General features: G+C 35.1%; 2 protein-coding genes across 11 annotated transcripts in view; one reads left to right on the top strand and one right to left on the bottom strand.

Annotated features, from left to right (window-relative positions):
• The window catches only part of LOC306846274 (trimethylguanosine synthase-like), a 28,467-nt gene extending 23,560 nt beyond the window's left edge, over nucleotides 1-4,907 (bottom strand). For 3 of the 9 annotated variants that reach the window (XM_079379523.1, XM_079379525.1, XM_079379531.1), the window contains exons 1-4: nucleotides 4,532-4,885; nucleotides 4,115-4,179; nucleotides 3,003-3,175; nucleotides 1,001-1,616 (exon numbers count right to left, since the gene is read on the bottom strand). In XM_079379523.1, the coding sequence (XP_079235649.1) occupies nucleotides 1,001-1,616; nucleotides 3,003-3,175; nucleotides 4,115-4,179; nucleotides 4,532-4,641 (964 nt within the window). In that variant the 5' untranslated portion in view covers nucleotides 4,642-4,885. Of the gene's footprint in view, nucleotides 1-1,000; nucleotides 1,617-3,002; nucleotides 3,176-4,114; nucleotides 4,180-4,531 lie in introns of all 9 variants that reach the window. The other 6 variants (XM_079379528.1, XM_079379530.1, XM_079379527.1 and 3 more) reach the window with 3 other exon arrangements.
• Nucleotides 4,908-4,955: 48 nt separating this feature from the next.
• Nucleotides 4,956-14,391, top strand: LOC306846289 (DGAT1/2-independent enzyme synthesizing storage lipids-like). 2 transcript variants are annotated; one of them, XM_079379552.1, is made up of 8 exons: nucleotides 4,956-5,052; nucleotides 5,390-5,444; nucleotides 6,233-6,630; nucleotides 10,577-10,744; nucleotides 11,877-12,070; nucleotides 12,152-12,212; nucleotides 12,309-12,448; nucleotides 13,145-14,391. In XM_079379552.1, exons 3-8 carry the CDS (start codon nucleotides 6,303-6,305, stop codon nucleotides 13,247-13,249), a joined length of 996 nt encoding a protein of 331 aa, XP_079235678.1. In that variant the 5' UTR covers nucleotides 4,956-5,052; nucleotides 5,390-5,444; nucleotides 6,233-6,302; the 3' UTR covers nucleotides 13,250-14,391. The 2 variants fall into 2 exon arrangements, with proteins under 2 accessions (XP_079235678.1, XP_079235679.1); XM_079379553.1 differs by having other exon boundaries at nucleotides 4,963-5,052; nucleotides 13,113-14,391.
• The last annotated feature ends 1,394 nt before the right edge of the window (nucleotides 14,392-15,785 follow it).

Below are 15,785 nucleotides of genomic sequence, written 5' to 3'. Positions count from 1 at the left end.
AACTATTACTGAAGAAGGAAGAATGATGCATTAAGAGTCAGGGGGAGAAAACTTTTTTTGTGGGAGCTGAAGGATTTTTCTGAAGAACAGCAGACAGTTTAACTGTTCAGGACAAACAAGGGACTCATGAACAATAATCACAAAAAAAGAAACTAACAAAAAAAAAAAAACCAGCTGTGGATCATCCAGATAACAACACAGTATTAAGAATCAAGGGGATGTAAACTTTTGAACGGGGTCATTTTTATAAAATCAACTTTAATTTTCTCTTGTAGACTATGTGAACATCTTTTATGTGAAATATCTTATTCAGGTCAGTACTAAAACAACAACATGCATTTTGTATGATCCTCTTATTTTGATCAAATAATTTACATTTTGCAGATTCTGAAAGGGGGATGTAAACTTTTGACCTCAACTTTACATTTGACCCCAAAAATAAAATTCTGCTAGCATTTATTCGTCCTAATGTCATTCCAAACTTGTATGATTACTTTCTTCTGCGGAACATAAAAATAGATATTTTGATAAATGTCCATTTTGTCCATTAAATGGAAAACAATGGTTTGGTTACCAAAACATTGATCGAACAATTTTCTGTGTTCCCCAGAAAAAATAAAATCATATAGGTATGGAAAGACATGAGGGTACATAATTGAGGACAGAATTTTCTTTTCTTTTATTGTATTTTAGCTGTATCAAATCTAGGGGGTGGTTAATAATCATTCAATTATTCTATTAAACTAATTAATTCAGAAAAATGTCTGAAAATTGTTTACGTTCTGAACAATAGAAAATTGAGCACACAGTATAGGCCCACACTATAACTGACAAAATAAATTTGAACTTATTTCACAACTGCACTAGATTCAATACGCTGAAAGTAGGTCACAGAGCAGGAAGGTGTTGATATATTTGGGTTCTGCATCACTGCAGGAACACCACAGTCCCCATAGCTAATACACAAAGTGACCTTGAATGTCAAAATACATGCACTAACCAGAATTGTCAGTGCAGGCTGTACGTGACGATGGCCTTTTGCGGTTTCCGCCATCACAGGGCTCATCAGCGCAGTTACAGACCAAAGACTGCTGGTCGCCATTCTCACTGTCTACTTCCTCAGTCAATAAGCTCAGGCTGCTTATCAGATGTGTAATGTCTGTCTTGGACCTTTCTTCTGTCTGATTCTCGAGTGCCTCTGTTTCTCCTGGGCTGCCCTGATATTCCTCAGAAGCAGCAGTGGTGCTGTAGGTCTCGTCCACTGTCCAGCCCTGGGCGGCCCAGTAGTGAAACTGCTCCCAGTAGTACTGGTATGTTTGTTGGTAGTGCTCGTCCCAGTCTGCCTCTGAGCGGGAACAGTCCTGTGTCGAACTGCAGGAGATATTAGGTTGTTTCTCCAGCCAGCTTTGCCACAGCAGACCCTCCCCGTGCTGCTGCCAGTAGCTCAGCCAGGCCTCCTCTGACGTGGGACACGGCTGTTCAGCGGGGGTCTCAGCGATGTCACTCACAGCACACTGCTGTTTCTGTTCAGAGACCTTGTGTGTGTCGGCATAATCTGAGGGGGCTTCCAAACACTTTATGGTTCTTTTGTTCTTCGGTCTTGCTAAAACTTGGCCCTTAAAGATGAGAAACAAGTATTAATTTTGGGCTACAGTCAAGTCATTTCCTAAAGTAAATGGGGTAAAACTTCACAGTAACAGTCTTTAATGAAAATGTACAAAGAAGATAGCAAGCGAGCAGCTTCACTGCACAGGATAATCCATAATCACAGGCCCTCTTTACATCCGGGCATTCACATGCCATTTACATGCATATATTAAAAGCCAAGAGTAAATGTACCTGAGGCACATTGCGATGAGATCACGGAACCACTTTTGACAAATGTGTAAATGCTAATGCACTTTTTCATTATTTGCAATTGCAATCTAGTTAAAGAATATCCAGACACTATTTAAATACAAAATACATGTTAATGCTATGTGTAAAAGAACCCATGCAAAAGGAAAATGCTACAAACATAAAAAAACAAGAATCAAGGATATATAAACTAAAATAATTTATTTCAATTATTATTTTGTATTGTTGAATAATGTATATACAATAACATTATTGGTAAGTCTGGAATAATTCAGATTTGTTTTTAAATGTTTTTGCAATAAGTCTCTCCTATGCTCACAAAGGCTGTATTTTTTGGGGATATTACAGTAATATTGTTAAATATTATTAGAATTTATAATAACTGAGTCCTACTTTAATTTATTTGAAAATATAATGTAGTCCTGTGATGCAAAGCTAAATACTTAGCAGACAAACATTCAGTGATTTCTGATTTGGTGCTCAAAAAACATTTCTTATCATTATCAATGTTAAAACAGTTTTTGCAGCATAATATTTCTGTGAAAACTGTGATACATTACCATTTAAAAGTTTGGGATAAGAAATGAATACTTTTATTCAACAAGGACACATTAAATTGATCAAAAGTGAAGAAATTATATCATATTACAAACAACATTTATATTTCAAATAAATGCTGTTCTTTTGAACTTTCTATTTTACAAAGATTTCTGAAAAAAAAAAAAAAAATCATAATTTTCCCCCAAAGATGTTAAGCAGCACAACTGCTTGAATATATTAAAACAGTTATTTTTTACTAATAAACACAGCCTTGGTGAGCATAAGAGACTTATTTTAAAAACATAATTATTCAAAATATTACTTAATCCTAATTATTCGAAACCTTTGACCGGTAGTATACAGACATCCAGGATGTCCCAATTGTAATTTTATGGTTCAGATGTGTGCTAAAGAGCACCCCCTATGCGGCTAACATGCACGCTCAAAGTAGGCACTGGTGTGGACATCACAGCAGTCTACTACCCAGCAGTCCATGCACCATTATGACTCCAAATTGTGGAGGAGCCATAAACAGAGATGACATAAATGGACAGCAGTGCTATTCCAATATAACATCAAGATTATCATGCATCCAACAGACATACAGCTTTCCTCTGTTTTGATGAGCAGGCAAACTCCACAGGAAGCCCCAAACTGGCCATAAGCATGGTCTCTTCATCAACAACAGCCTCTTCTTCCTCCTCCTCATCATCATCATCCTCCACAGAACAGTTACGGTCCTCCAAAAGCTCTTCCCCATCATAAGCTTCAAAATCTACTGAAAAAACAAAGTGTAAAGTGTAGCTATTTGAGCATTATAAACTATATCCTGACGTTAACCTGTTGCAGGTATTTAATTCAATTTAAAATCAAGAAAGAATATCAAGGCTAAATGAGGTTCCCAATTTTTTTTTTGACTCTTAGCAGCCCCATTGTCCACAACAATATTCAAAGACCCCATGATTTTCCTGGTGTTTGTGATTTACTAGAAAATTATTAAGGATTTTTACAAACAATTTCTAACCAATAAAATATTTGAAAACTTGGCACCTAGTAAAATGTAGGTGCTGGCATATATAGAAAATGCCAACTAGGTTACTTGAAACATGGACGTTTATAGCAGAAGGTTGGGTTTAACATTTATCGGGTAAAAAAATAAAAAATTGGTGTAGCAACCTGGCTGTGAGACACAACATAAGAACAAGATCCACTTTTTCCTCTTTTTTTTGCCTTTTACCTAATTTTAGACTTGATGTGATCTAGCAATCGATGCATACTTGTGTCCCTTTCTGCATGTTGTAGGAGTTAATAAAGGAGGTTTAATATAATACCTACAATCTCCAAAAAAAAAGTGTATTTTTGTCTCTTTATAGAAAATAAATGAATCATAACTACAAAAAATGTATATTCATTATAAAAAAATACCCAGTTTTTTTAACAAATTTGCATAACTAATTACATAATTTACATGATTTTACAGGTTATGCTTTTAAAATGACCTCATTTCCACTTGGCGAGGGAGTGAATTAAAGCACAAAATATCTTGATTTTTAAATAATTTTAGCTCATTTTAATGCTTATTTTGTCTTATTTCAAATCATTTGATGCCCTCTTTTTAGTTTATTGGGGCCATCTGGTTGAGAACAATTGGGTTAAATGCAGTATGTAAACAGTCATCATTCTTCATGTATAATGTGATATTAACAGGAAACTGTACCTTGCAATTGACTGTCAGTCTGATTCAGTATGGATTTAAAATCTGACCGATACAATTCTCGATCACTGCAGATGAAAACGAGAAAATTTAATCCCCATTCACAATAGTAAACAGGCAACATCCCATGTCAACTTAGTCAGTTTTACACAGCGAGGGTTTTAGCTCACTATCTTTACTACCTCAGATCTATAATATGGAGCAGGCCAATTTCTCAGTTGTTGTCCAGCCTGTTCTGTTGGCTCATTTTGAGCACTTCTCTGCTGCTCAGGCCATTTAGGTAATTCTTACCAGTTACTAACAACAATACAGCTACGGTGAATTAAAAATGTAACTTTCTGCACACAGTTAACTTAATCAAACAGCATGCACATCCTTTTATTTGATCGTATCACACTGCTGTTCAGCAGGAATACATACTTGACATAAGCTCTGGAGCACAAGCAGTGTATTGTCATCTCTCTCTCTTCACCCTGATAAAAGAAGATATCAGCTAAAGGAACAATATTCCGCTCGCTGTAATCAATCATGATGATAGACGCATGAGTGACACCTGTCTACGGGATAGACCTTTCTACAAACCTGTCTTACCGTTACTCTTTAACCGGACATTAGAAATAAAAACGACCGCGAGACATATAAGTTAGCGATATATAAATATACTGTTGAATTAAAACGAGGAACATTAAAAGTACTACTACAACATGTATCTTCACACGAGTTTCCTCCCTCGTGTTTTGCAAGTTACCCGTCAAGTTAAAAGACTTCCCGTGTAAATGTGCAATACTGATATGGCATTTATGATGCTTTAAGACTTTTATTATGAAATTTTCGGACATACGCTGTTTCCTGTTTGCATCACATGTAAAGAGAGCCGGTTGAGTCAGGAAGAAAAACATTTATTGAGGGCAACAGTGTATATTTCATAGAGGTATCATAATGTAAGTAGTCATATTTTTATACGCTTCTTCTAAAACATCCATCTATATGTTTAGTTTTTCGAGTGATCACATGTGTAATTGAAGTGTGTGACAGCTTTAAAAACGCTAAATCTGGAGCTGTTGTTAGGTTTGTTTGTCTATGATCGCTATCCAGTGTTTAAGTGTAACGTTAACTGAAGACAGAACGGTTTAATGCTAACGTTACGCTTTTCCTTGTCATCTTTCATGAATTTGACTGTGTTCGTGTAAATGATTCGTATAACAGTCTCACCTGTGACTGAGTGTGAATGAGCAGGTATAGCTAACGTTAACTGTCACCGACATCTTTTGATTTTAGGGCACCGTTGTGAGGTTGGTATGTTTGGCCGAGCAACACATTTCCGTTGGAGAAGGTTCGTGTTTTTTCCTTTGTGCTTTAAAAAATAGTTTCAATGCATTTTTTTAATGTATCAAATGGCTATAATTCGATTTGTGAGTTAAAGCTGAAGTGTGCCATTTATAGGCGACACGGTAAATATGATGATTGTTGTTAAACAGTCACCCGTCTGCTATTGCTTGGACAAACAGTTAACTCCGCCCCAGACTCACGCTATTGGTCGAGTCCTGTGGCTTGTGAAATGAGGTGCAAATTTAGTAGTCTCATATACATTTCTGCACTGTGTATAAGCTTATAAGTTGAAGCATAATTTACCTTCCATTATCAACACTCAACCATTGCTTCAATATTTATTTTGTGATTTTATATCAGAGCAGGTTTATATTTTACAACACAACAACTTTGCTGGCAATTCAAATCTATTTTCTTCTTAAGCCTGTTTTCTGTAATATTGTAGCTTTAATGATTTAAATTATTATTGATTGATTGAATTCTGATTATTTTATTGCTGCAAACTACAGTATAAGTTTATTCATAAAGTCTTGTATATTTATCAAAAGTGATTAATCTGTTTATTTCAATAAATTTGATCCGTTCATGTTGCTTTACATCACACATTTTTTTTTCTGTAATTTCTGTATTTATTTATTCATTCATTCATTTTATAATAAAATAACACAGAATGTTTGACTCTGCATATGAAACTGGGATAGGAAAAGTGTTTTAATGTCATAAATATGACACACTTGAGCTTTAAAGCCATCTTAATGTCTGCTATTGATAACTTGTGTCTTTCATTCCCAGGTCAGCCCTTTGGCAGGTTGTTGCCTTGCCCAGCCCATCTGCCACTGGGAGAGGCTAACAGTGAAGCAGCATGTCCAGTGGGAATGAGTCCTGTCTGTTTGAGTTCGGATCCATCAGCTTCTTCTCCTGCTTAGTTCATGTGTGGGAGGAGTGGGCAGGACTCGGGCGGCTCGAGGACTATCTCAGTTTCATGGAGTATCTGCTCTGGGTTTTCACACCTCTAGCCGTAGTCTTCATTCTGCCTTTTCTCATAGTTATCTTCCTCTATCTGTCCATACTCTTTCTCCACGTGTACAAGCGTAAGATCCAGTTGAGGGAAGCTTATTCCAATAACCTGTGGGATGGTGCGAGAAAAACTTTGGCAACCCTATGGGATGGACATGGAGCTATTTGGCACGGTATGGCTTCGGCTTTTTTTTATCTGCAGTTATTGAGATCTGGATTGTTATCTTGTTTAAATTAAACTTCTTTGGTTTGGGATTTTTCATTATGCTCACATACTTCGTATCCACTGTGCTGCTAATTTGATTTGTGAGTGATAGACAGGAATAGTAAAATCATAATTAAAAAGTTATATCTAAAGGCATTATGCAAGATTTGACACATTCTACATGTGTATTATCAGAGTATTTTTTGTCTTTTTTTCCCAGTCTTAAATCCAATCTTATGCTTTGACGGCACAATCAATGATGGTTTGATGTTCCTGGCATTAAATCGCAATATTAAAATTCGTAACCTGCTCAGTCTTTATCAAGTGGAGCATCTAAATTACTGTTTTGTCTGATTCACTGCACCAATTTAATTTGTTTTATTTCACAAAGTGCATGATATTTTTAAAGGTTACAAATTAACAATTGAGAATATAAAATACTGTTCAAAAGTTTGGTAAGTTTATTTTTTTAGTTTTGTAAGAAGAAAGTATTTATATGAATATAGTTTTATTTATATATATATATATATATATATATATATATATATATATATATATATATATATATATATATATATATAATTAATCGTGATTAATCGCATCCAAAATAAAAGTTTTTGTTTGTGTAATATATGTGTGTGTACTGTGTATATTTATTATGTATAAATATAAATACACACACATGCAGGATATATTTTGAAAATATTTACATGTATATATTTATATTTGTATAATTTATATTATATATATATAAATATATTTAATATAGAAATATAACATATTTTTCTTAAATATATACATGCATGTGTGTGTATTTATATATACACATAAGAAATATACACGGTACACACACATATTATGTAAACAAAAACGCTTTAATCTGAGCAATTAATCGCTTGACAGCACTAAATATAATATACTACTAATATGTATGTGTGTGTATATATATATATATATATATATATATATATATATATATATATATATATATATATATATATATATATATATATATATATATATATATATATATATATATTAGTAACGTAAACGCAATATGTAATTTAAAGGGAAATAGTTTAATTTAGCTCAAAAGGATTCATTTATGATTTTATAGGGAATTTGAGCAGAATCACTGTTTTACGGCTGATCACCGAGTCGGCAGCGATGCACTGAAGGAGCCGTAACATCAACTCTGCACTGGATGTTAAAATCCAAAATATAGTGAAAGCACTATTTAATAGCACAGTAACAACATCGGCAGATTAAGACATTAACTTGTGAGCACAAAACACAAGATATCTCTCTTTTCAATATAAATAAGACTTTATTTGATAAATCTAAGAAATGTAAACTAATCTAACACATGAACACAAGCATTCACACATTCACACGTTGCAGAAGGAGAGAAAGTAAGGAAAGGATGAGTTTAGAGATTGAAAATGTGAAATCCCAAGTTTACAGCAATATGTACAACTGCATAGACCTGAACAACCATCAATCACTTATTTAACCCTCGCTTTGAGTTTCTCAATGAGGCTAAAATTTATAGTAAATGCACCAATTCAGTTAGAATCTGGAGGTTACTTGCTTGCGTTGCTCAGGGATTCCCTTTTGTTGTCGTCTTTGCAGAAAGGGGGTCTACCGAGGTTGCTGATTGGCTGAGAGTTCAGTAGTCGTTGAAGTGATGTCTTGGGAAGCCAATGGTTGGGCGTTGGCTGAGGATGCAGAGTTGTGGCTGGTAGAAGTTTTGAGGCGGTCACAGACTCGAGTTGAACTCGGAGACGAGGCGTGGCGGCAAAACTTAACCGAGTACACGAAACTCGCAACAGAAAAGAAAGTAAAAGAATAAAGGGATGTAAAGAGACTAGGTGGGTTTTCTTCTCATTGTGGTAGCAGCTGGCACGTAGGCCAGAGCATGCTCAAAGAGCAGAGTCAAAAACGCGGTGGCAAAAAAAGAAGAAGAGGAAGAGATTTGAGAGAGAGAAAAACGAGAGAGTTTGATGGTGTCCTCCTGAGTTTTTAAACTTGGCTTCTGGACACATCCCATCTGGTGTCTCGACCAATTAGATAGGCTATTATCTTAGCTAGGGCTGTTCCTTCCATCATAAATCAGCATGTTATCAGTCACATGGTCTGAATTTTACACACTCTTGCAAAGTATACTTTTGGATGTGATTTCTATAGGTAAGGCAAGGCAAGTTTATTTATATAGCACATTCCATACACAGTGGTAATTCAAAGTGCTTTACATAAAAGAAAGTGAAATAGACATTAAAAATCAATAAAAACATGGAAATAAAAACAATGAATTTTAAAATGATATAGAAATTGATTTAAAATAAATTTAAAGAAAATGATTATACATAAAATTCATTGCAGTCAGTTCGGACATATAGCACAGTGCTCATTCAACAGATGCACAGTTAAACAGATGAGTTTTGAGTCTTGATTTAAATGTGGCTAATGTTTTAGCACATCTGATCTCTTCTGGAAGCTGGTTCCAACTGTGGGCGGCATAATAGCTAAACGCAGACTCCCCTTGTTTTGTGTGAACCCTTGGTATTTCTAACTGACTCGATCCTAATGATCTGAGTGGTCTGTTCGGTTTATATTCGAACAGAATTATGTTCTGTTCGGTTTATATAACCAGAATATGATACATTTGACACAGAATTAATTGGAAGAAACCTTTCAAGCATGAAAATCTAAACACACACATACTAAACATGAATACCCTTAAGCTATTCAATAGTTATTAAAAAGTCCTGCCCAATATGTCATTAAAACGTGAAAGTCAAAAGTGTGGGTTACATGCATAATATGGGGTTATGCATAGAAATGTCCTTTTAGGATGATTGTAGGTACATATGAAAAAGAGAGTCTCTGTGCCATTCTGTGGAGAACAAAAAGGTCAAAAGGGGTTTGGAAGGAATTTCAGTCTGGTTCTTTGTCTTGGGTGGGGGAAGACCTGCCCAAGAGAGTCTGTAGCTTGTGATTTCTATCACAGATTTACATGTGACGGCCATCAGTCTTGATTACTTACCCCAAATTTGAAGATCTCCTTCCTGTGTTGGACTTATTAATAAATATTCTTTTGTCTTAATGTTGCAAGCTGTTTTGTGAAAGAGGCTTGCTGGTTAAGCTTTCTTCAGACGGGCTGGCGCTAGGATCTGGACAGATTTATGACGTTGTCCTGTTTTCTTGGGATTCAATATTCTGATCGAATCTTAAATTTGTCTGATTCAGTCTCTGATATCATACAAATATACTTACTTTACTTACTTTACTTTTGTCATTTAGCAGACGCTTTTGCCCAAAAGCGACTTACAAATAAGAAAAAGTAATTAAAACTAAAAGTTACAACTCTATAAATACTAGATACCCACATATTTAAGAAAATAAAGAAATTAAATAAAATTGACACATGCATATTACAACATTTCAATAATAAACATATAAATGAAAAAAATAAAATAAAAAGCGATACTTCTATCCCTGCCCGGTGGAGTCGCACGTGTGTATATATATGTATATATATATATATATATATATATATATGTATATGTATATATGTATGTGTATGTAGTTTATTCCTGTAATGGCAAAAGCTGAATTTTTTCTGCATCATTACTACAGTCTTCAGTGTCACATGATCCTTCAGAAATCATTCTAATGCTGATTTGGTGCTCAGTTAACATTTCGTATTATTATTATCAATGTTGAAAACAGCTGAAACAGTAAAACATTTTACATTCTTTGATAAAGTTCAAAAATATTTATTAGAACTAGTTTTAGTAACTTGTAATGTCAAATTTTCATTTCCATGTTATTTCAAGAAAAATATCATGTCACACTTCCCAAAAATGTTGAATTGTTTTCTCCTGATTAATTATGTATGTATTTTGTGACAGGTTATGAAATCCATGGTTTAGAAAAGATTCCAGATGAAGGACCTGCTCTCATAGTCTACTATCATGGAGCTATTCCTATAGACTACTATTATTTCCTGGCAAGTGTTATCATTCAAAAGGGAAGAACTTGTCATTCGGTGGCTGATCATTTTCTGTTCAAGGTCCCAGGTAAAAACAAATTTCATACTGGTGAATTAAGTGATCAATCAGCCTCATTTTGCCCATGACAAGAGTCATCACTCCATACCTAATTTCCTAGTGATTCACTTAATTTTGGGACAAAACATGTCCTTTAACTTTATCTACCATTAGTTTTAAAAATAGTAAAAGATTCACTTTGTTTTTTACCACAGATGATTTAATTATAACCTATAGAAAAACATAAATATGTGTCCTTTCAAGAATCATTGACTAATGTCTGTCAGGGCATTGTCTACATTCTGAAAATCCTTTCCATATTTTAACTTCATTGAATTCAACAAGCTCACACACTGATTTAAACACTATATTGCCAAAAGTATTGGGACACTCACTTCTAATGAACAGGTTTGACTACCTTATTAATTTCCGTGAGTACAAATCTTAATGTTTAAGTATATAATGATATTCTAGGGAATTGTGTGCTTCTAATTTTATAACAACAGTTTGGACAGGACCCCTTTCTTTAACTTTAAATACAGGCCTTGAGCCAAAAACTCATCACCAAACACCAATAACTTGTACATATGGGTACATTTTAGACACTTCCAAAACTGTTGCAACAGAGATGGAAATACAATTTTTTAAAACACAAATTATGTTTCCATCTTTGCCACAGTTTTGGAAGAGCTTTTTTTCTGTTCTAAAGAATGTGGTGTCCCAATACTCTTGTCCATATACTATATGTACAAGTCATTGGTGTTTGGGGATGAGTTTTTGGCTCAAGGTCTGATTATAAAGTCACACCAGAGGTGTTCAGCTGGGATCAGGACTTGGCTTTCTGTAGACCAGTCAAGTTTTTCCACACTGACTGAATCAATCATGTATTTTTGAACCGTGCCTTATACACAGAGGCACTGTCATGTTAGAATAGAAAAGGGTCCTGTCCAAACTGTTGCTATAAAATTAGAAGCACATCATTCCCTAGAATATAATTATATGCTTAAATATTAAGATTTGTACTCACGGAAATTACTGAAGTAGCCAGACCTGTTCATTAGAAGGGGGTGACCCAATACTTTTGGCAATATTGTGCATTTATATACTTTTCAATTTACTTTCATGAATTGTGCTCATGTTGTCTCTATAACAATCACGACAGGGTTTAAGCTCCTCTTGGAGGTGTTTAGTGTGATCCACGGGCCTCAGGAGGAGTGTGTGAAGGCCCTGCGCAACGGCCACCTCCTGGGCATCTCTCCTGGAGGAGTAAGGGAGGCCCTGTTCAGCGATGAGACGTACCCTCTTCTCTGGGGCAAACGCAAAGGATTTGCACAAGTGGCCATTGACTCTAAAGTGGTGTGTGACTGTCCCTCTTATTCTGCTCCTTTCATACAAACCACTTTTATTGTACTAAGTGTCTTGTGCTTGTCCCTATAGCCAGTTATACCTATGTTTACTCGAAACTTGAGGGAGGGATTTCGCTCTCTTGGAACATTAAGTGAGTCACGGACAAAAGATTGAACTTTCACACAGTTGTAAATAATAATACATTATGAAAGAGTTCAGTCTTAAATTCATCTCCACATTCCTTCAGGGTTTTACCGCTGGGTGTATGAGAGGTTTCGCCTACCGATAGCACCCATTTATGGAGGATTTCCAGTCAAATTTCGCACTTACTTGGGTGACCCCATTCCATACGACCCCAAACTCAATGCAGCCGAGTTGGCTGAAAAGGTAGGACTCCACAAGTTTTGTTTTTATGACTATGCAGTCCTGTAAAGGTCTGACTTGTGTTCATTTGCTGAGATGGTGTTTTGCAAATTGAAAAAAAAAAAGCTACAAGAGGTTCTGACCTCTACACCGTCCCGACAAGTCCTGACCTACTGTTGACTATACAACATACTCTAGCGCCATTTGTTTGCACCGTCCCCTAAGGGAGCGTTCCACTCAAGAGTGGTGATCACCATTCATCACATATGCAGGCGAACAGTCTGCAAAGTGAGGGAACAATGCTAGAATAATAAAGGACACCCCAAATCGGATTCTATGAATGAAATAAAAAACCTTGTACACCAGACTTTATTCAATGTCACATGGCCTTTCAGAATTCATATTATGCTGATTTGATGCTCAAGTAGCATTTATTATAATTATTTCCAATGTTGAAAACTATATGCATGTATTATCAATTCAAGGTAGAGTTAAAGCCATTGCTAAAAATCAAACCCCAGGACATTTTATTATTTTTAATAAACATGGGCCCCATCTGACATGTGCCTAATGAATAAAATGATGGCCCATGTGCAGAACACCGTGTCAGCAAATACAACTAGCGCACTGTGAGTAGTGCATGCTCAGTTTATGCCTCTGTTGAGTCAGGTTTTGTCCTCATATTTAGTGTACTTTCCTCAATCGAACCCATCTGTTCAGGTGCAACAGGCAGTTCAAGCACTTATCGACAAACACCAGAAGATACCTGGAAACATCCTCCGAGCTCTTCTAGAGCGATTCCAAAGGGAACGCAAAGAAGATTAACATACTTGCCTTTTTCTCAGAAATAAATGTTTCAAGCATAATTTAACTGAATACTGGAGATTTTATAATATTGTTACATCATAAATTTAGTGTTACTGACACTGTAATGGACGTATCAGCATATATTGCAATGTTGCATATCAAATAATGGTGCGTGTCTTTATAACATCTTTTTACGTGTAGTCTTGTGCATGTCGAAGAGTGTGTGTTTTTTGTGAATTTTCTTTGTTTTGTTCAAGTCTACAACTTATTTGCACACTTTGATTTTATTCAAAGGACCACTGCCAAAATAGTTTCCACAAAGCCTTTGGTTAGTTTTTCTTTCTTTTTTTAAATGTCCTTTAAAAAAATAGCATTCTGTCCTTGAAATTGATTATATTTATCTATCTGAAGGAAAATAGTGCATACTGTGATTTTTGGGATTTTGTAAGCACACTTAATAATAATGATAAGAGATACATGCTTGAATATTTGTTGTTTGATGTTGAATACATATAGTTTTAGACTAACATTTCTGTATTAACTCTCAAGAGGTGAACTGCTGTCTTTTTAAGCATCAGTTGATATTGGTTTGTCCTGCTCTCAGAGCATATTATAACAAAATTGTATGCAACTGCTAATGATTTTATTCAGGAGACAAAGTATACAGGTCTTTCACAATTCATTAAGATTTTGTAACATTCCTGAAACTAATTGATTTACTATTTCATTACATCAAGGCTGTTCAAATCTAATAAGTAGTCAAATTTGATCAGTGTGGAAATAATGGGTGTAAATGTGTGGTTTTATAAGAGATTTTATTATTCATAATAAAACAGAATAGTCCGATTGATTCAGTGTTGGTAAAACCGTTTTAATGCACTCTTGTGCTCAGTAAACCACCCTCCCATGATCCTTTGGGAGACAATATCTTGTATGTGACAAAGATCAAATGTCAGCATGAGCGCGGTCTTCGTCACCCTGTCCTGTGATCTCTGTGCAGATCCGGTGTGTTTGGTGTATGATATGCAAATGCACCAGTGTTACTATTTAGAAATCTGTTTGGTATTAACTTACAGCATCTTTGCATCCATTGTAAACCCCCCATCCCCCCACCCCCCAAAAAATCACTTGGAAAAATAAAAATAAAAATGTTTTTTTGGAAGAAAATCTTTATTATTCATGATTTCTCCTTGCATTATACATGTGCTCCTAATTTTCTTTCAGCCTCTCCGGGAGTCTCTTCTAATTAAAGTGTAAAACCTTAAGTCATAGGAGGTGTGAGAATACATATTCAGACAAACTAATCACCAAGCCTTGCATTTGTGATAGACTGGTTCTGAAAAAGCAGATTTGCTCATCACCAATGCTTTTTTTCCAACCTTGAAACAGTTACTGACATACTAAAAATTCAAATGGACCTTATTCACACATTAACTGTGAATCCGAAAGAAGATTGCAAGTAAGTCTAATAAAATGACCACAGTGTACTTTATTAAATTAATTTGGTACTTTGTGTTGCATTAGAATCAAATAAAAATTTACAAAAATCCAATATGTACAAAAATGTAACGTTCTTTTTGTTTTTACTCTTCAATTTACAGTAAAATCAGATAACAGATTTGATGCATTTTACGCACTTCAGACTTTCATCACACGATACAACTTACTTAAGAGACCAATAATAAACAGTTTTTTTTTTTTTTTGCTTTTTTTTGTAATTTATTACATCACATACACCACACTAGTTTTATCTGTATTATGTCATATATAACTGCCGATCTCTAGTCAATAGACACCCTCTAGTCAAGGAATGTTCTTTTACACATGTACATTTGCATACATTTATTTACAGTTAAATAGCCTTTTGCAAGTCACTATGGAACTTCCGTTGCAACTGAAATACCAGTAAAGTCTGTACATCATTTCTGAACGCTGAACTGAACACCACCGAGTTCATTCAATTACTGTGCTTGTACTAATATCGTGCTTCATAAATAACCACCGAATATCATTTATCTAAATGTAAATGTCTTTTTTTTACCCCCATTTATGACATTCTAGTTCATCTAAGTATCTATGTGTTGTGAGGGAGGATCAATTTGTTTATTCAACAAAAGAAAGATTCTCCAATGAATAATAAAAAAGTGCCACATTTCATTGCAGCTCTCAGGAGAGTCATTCGGTGCTTGCTAACTGATCCAAATGCTCACAATCGTGTAACAGTACGGCCTGTGACCCCTGACTATCTGGGTCGTCGTTTTGATTGTTTGTCTGCATATGCAATTTCATTTCAGTCTGCTTTCTTCTGCTTGCTGTATAAGCCCTGTTGAAAAAAAAAAAAAACAGGTATGTTTTTAAGCATGGCAGTTGGTTTAAGCTGGTCCTAAGCAACTAGCTTCTGCTCAGGACCAGCTCATGACCAACTAAGAACCAGATTAAACCAGAAGCCATGTTTCAAAACATACCTAACTAGCATACTGGATTTTTTCAACAGGGAGCACAGTAAGTACGCTAATTAATAATGCAACTTCTTCATACTAGCATGACAGCAAAC

Source organism: Barbus barbus, assembly GCF_936440315.1.
Source record: "Barbus barbus genome assembly, chromosome: 26".
In the NCBI taxonomy this organism is placed as follows: Eukaryota; Metazoa; Chordata; class Actinopteri; order Cypriniformes; family Cyprinidae; genus Barbus; species Barbus barbus.
This window is presented reverse-complemented; position numbering and strand designations above follow the sequence as displayed.